At 48.0% G+C, this 2,687-nt stretch overlaps 1 protein-coding gene across 1 annotated transcript; it reads right to left on the reverse strand.

Moving 5' to 3' along the window:
- On the reverse strand, window positions 1–1,455 carry LOC123133325 (phosphatidylglycerophosphate phosphatase PTPMT1). The gene is made up of 2 exons (XM_044552821.1): window positions 1,121–1,455; window positions 1–235 (listed from the first exon to the last, which is right to left on the reverse strand). Exons 1-2 carry the CDS (start codon window positions 1,427–1,429, stop codon window positions 206–208), a joined length of 339 nt encoding a protein of 112 aa, XP_044408756.1. The 5' UTR covers window positions 1,430–1,455; the 3' UTR covers window positions 1–205.
- Window positions 1,456–2,687: the final 1,232 nt, after the last annotated feature.

The raw sequence follows: 2,687 nt of genomic DNA on the forward strand, positions 1-2,687 counted from the left end.
AAGAGAACCGCACCAGTCAATCGAACATGAAACAATGGTGATATGAACCAAATACTGTGTGAACATTTTGTAAACCTTTGTAGTATTTATGAGTGAAACTGCCTTGAAATGCAACATATCAACACATTTATACCAGTTGTGCGATGTGCCCTGTTAGTTTGCCATTCCATAATCCATTGCCATCAAAGTAGCTGGCATAATGCCCTCAAAATCGTTCCCAGGGTGATCCATTAACCTAGAGACAGAACACCAATTTCAGTAAACAAATAAGCAAAACATAAGGTTGTAATGTAATGAAGATCTCAGCTGTACAATAAAAAAGAGAGAAGCTATTGTATATAATTAGAAGCAGCAGTGCATGTCATGGTATATACTTATATTATGTACATATTTCGATATCAGAACACCCAAGTAGTCTGTTAACATATTCACAATGCTCCGTTAATGGTAAAACAGTGCTAGCGTAATGAGTGAAAGTTTATTTGTGCCTCTTTGTACCTCCAGCATCAAGGCCATTCTTCTCGTCTCAATATTCCCGAGCAGCAAAACAAATGAGTCGAAGCTTTGATAGATAGCATGCGTTGTTATACGCTCGGCAGAACAATCCAAACTACAGTCCAAAAATCATTAGCGGACGTGATAAATTATGACATTGGTTGGTGAGGAACTGCCCCTATCCAAATATCCTGGATCGATACAAATTAAAATTAGTCCAATGTATACAGATGAACATCATTCAGTATTCCTCAAACAACAACATCCATACAGCTGAAAATACAGTAAATATCAATACAGATTCAACAAACAAGGTTTCTAACAAACCAAAGTGAATTAACTGAGTATGTCTAGGTAATGAATGTATTCGGCAAGGTACTGCTCAAGTGCTCAATATGTCTTGGACCCAGATAAGTTCAAACGGAGTTAACCGTAGCCATCTCGATGTAATTACTGCTGTAATTAGTAGCAATGATGATTTATGCGAACGTACAGAGAATCTACCATGCTCACTACTTGGGTTCCGGAAAACAGAACAGTTCCATTTCATGATCCGGTACCTTCCCTTGCTATTCTCTCGCAAAATTCTCCCCGTGAATGAAGAAGAATACAGACGTGAACTGACCTTGTCGATGCGATCCCACCAGTGGAACTCGGGCTCGATCAAGCTGCGGCCGTAGTTGAGCATCACCGTCGGAGAGAAGAGCGCCCCGGCGAATACCTCGACGAACGCACGCTTCACGCCTAAGCTGCCCGCCTCATCACACCCGCCAGAGACCATCTCGCCGCCGACACCCGCCTCGTCGCCAACGCCCCTCTCCTCCTCCCGCCCGGAGGGAAGCGCCGGGGGCATCTCATCGACGCCCCTCGCCCCGTCCGGCTCGCCGCTGACTCCCCTCTCCCCCTCCCACTCGGAGGGAGGCACCAGGAGCATCTCATCGACGCCCCTCACCCCGTTGCGCTCGCAGCAGCCCCCCACCTCCTCCCATACCCAGTCTCAGCCCCAGGGCTCCACCCCGCCGCTATCGACGCGGCTGACCCCTACCTCCTCCCGCTCCCAGGGATCCGTCTCGCAGCGACGTATCCGAGACGCGGTGGAGGCGGTGCAGGCGGCGGCGTCCTGGTGATCCACGACGGCGGCGACGGTCGCCGGCGTCTCCCTGGTTCGGCGGCGGCGGCTGCATCCCGGGAGAGGAGGAGGAGTGGCTTGGGATCTCGTCCGCGTCTTCCCTGCGAGGTCCGCGGCGACGATCTGGTGCGACTGCAGTCACATATCGTAGGTCGAGGGGATCGAGAGGGCAGTCTCGCTCGTTCGTGCGAGTTCTGGTTTTTTTTCGTAGGTTTTCTTCCAGGACGGGAGGTTAGGCGGGTGCGGTACTCGATCGCGGTTTTTTTTTTTTGGTTTTTCGCGGCTGGGAGGGAGGTGGGAGGAAGTACCAAAGAAGTATCAAAAAAGACCGGGTGAGGTGGGACAAAAATAAAACCCGGAACGCGATCTACCAACTGAGACATTAGGAGTAGAGATTTTTGTGATGTCGCTTGATATCATAAAATATACATTGCTTCGCTACTGGTTTATTTCTCTATCGTTCTGGTGGTGTCCACGCGCCCTGTCTCCTTGTGGTCTCCTCTCTCTTTTTGTTTCGTTCATATGATGATTGTGCTTGCTGGTGCTTTTCCAATAAAGGCCAAGGAGAAACAGATCATAAGTTGCAATGTTTTGCATACCCGGGAGAAATTTTATGTCAGTTTTTGATGTGTTAGAACGGTAATATGCAGACAATCCTCAACAAATGGTCTCTGTGTATTCTACAAGGACCAAGTTTTAGCCACTGACAAAGTCGCCCACTGTTCCATCGCATTAGATCTTGGAAACACTCTATTGATGTCTTAAAATTTTAAAATTAAAGATCGAGGCTGAGGGAAGATGTCGAACTTACGGCCAAAAACAACGGAGATTTCCATGCGGCAACCATAAAACCTAGACCGTTCATTGGCATTCGAATATAGTTGCATTGTGGGTGGGCAGCAGTAACCATCATGGACCAATTAACACATGGTCACCAAAACGTTGCTTTGGAGAAGCAATGGGTTCAGCGTGTCCTGCTACTATGGTCGGCAGATGGAAGCCATGGACTTTTTTTTGAAAAGGAGGATATACCCCCGGCCTCTGCATCTTGACGATACATGCA

Source organism: Triticum aestivum, chromosome 6B (genome assembly GCF_018294505.1).
Source record: "Triticum aestivum cultivar Chinese Spring chromosome 6B, IWGSC CS RefSeq v2.1, whole genome shotgun sequence".
Lineage (NCBI taxonomy): Eukaryota > Viridiplantae > Streptophyta > Magnoliopsida > Poales > Poaceae > Triticum > Triticum aestivum.

Bases quoted from the DNA above. Each gene is read 5' to 3' on its own strand.
- LOC123133325 (XM_044552821.1), bottom strand. From the start codon at position 1,429: ATGCTCCTGGTGCCTCCCTCCGAGTGGGAGGGGGAGAGGGGAGTCAGC. The intron at 236-1,120 runs GTCAGTTCACGT...TTCTGTCTCTAG, and splicing joins GGTGGGATCGCATCGACAAG to GTTAATGGATCACCCTGGGA.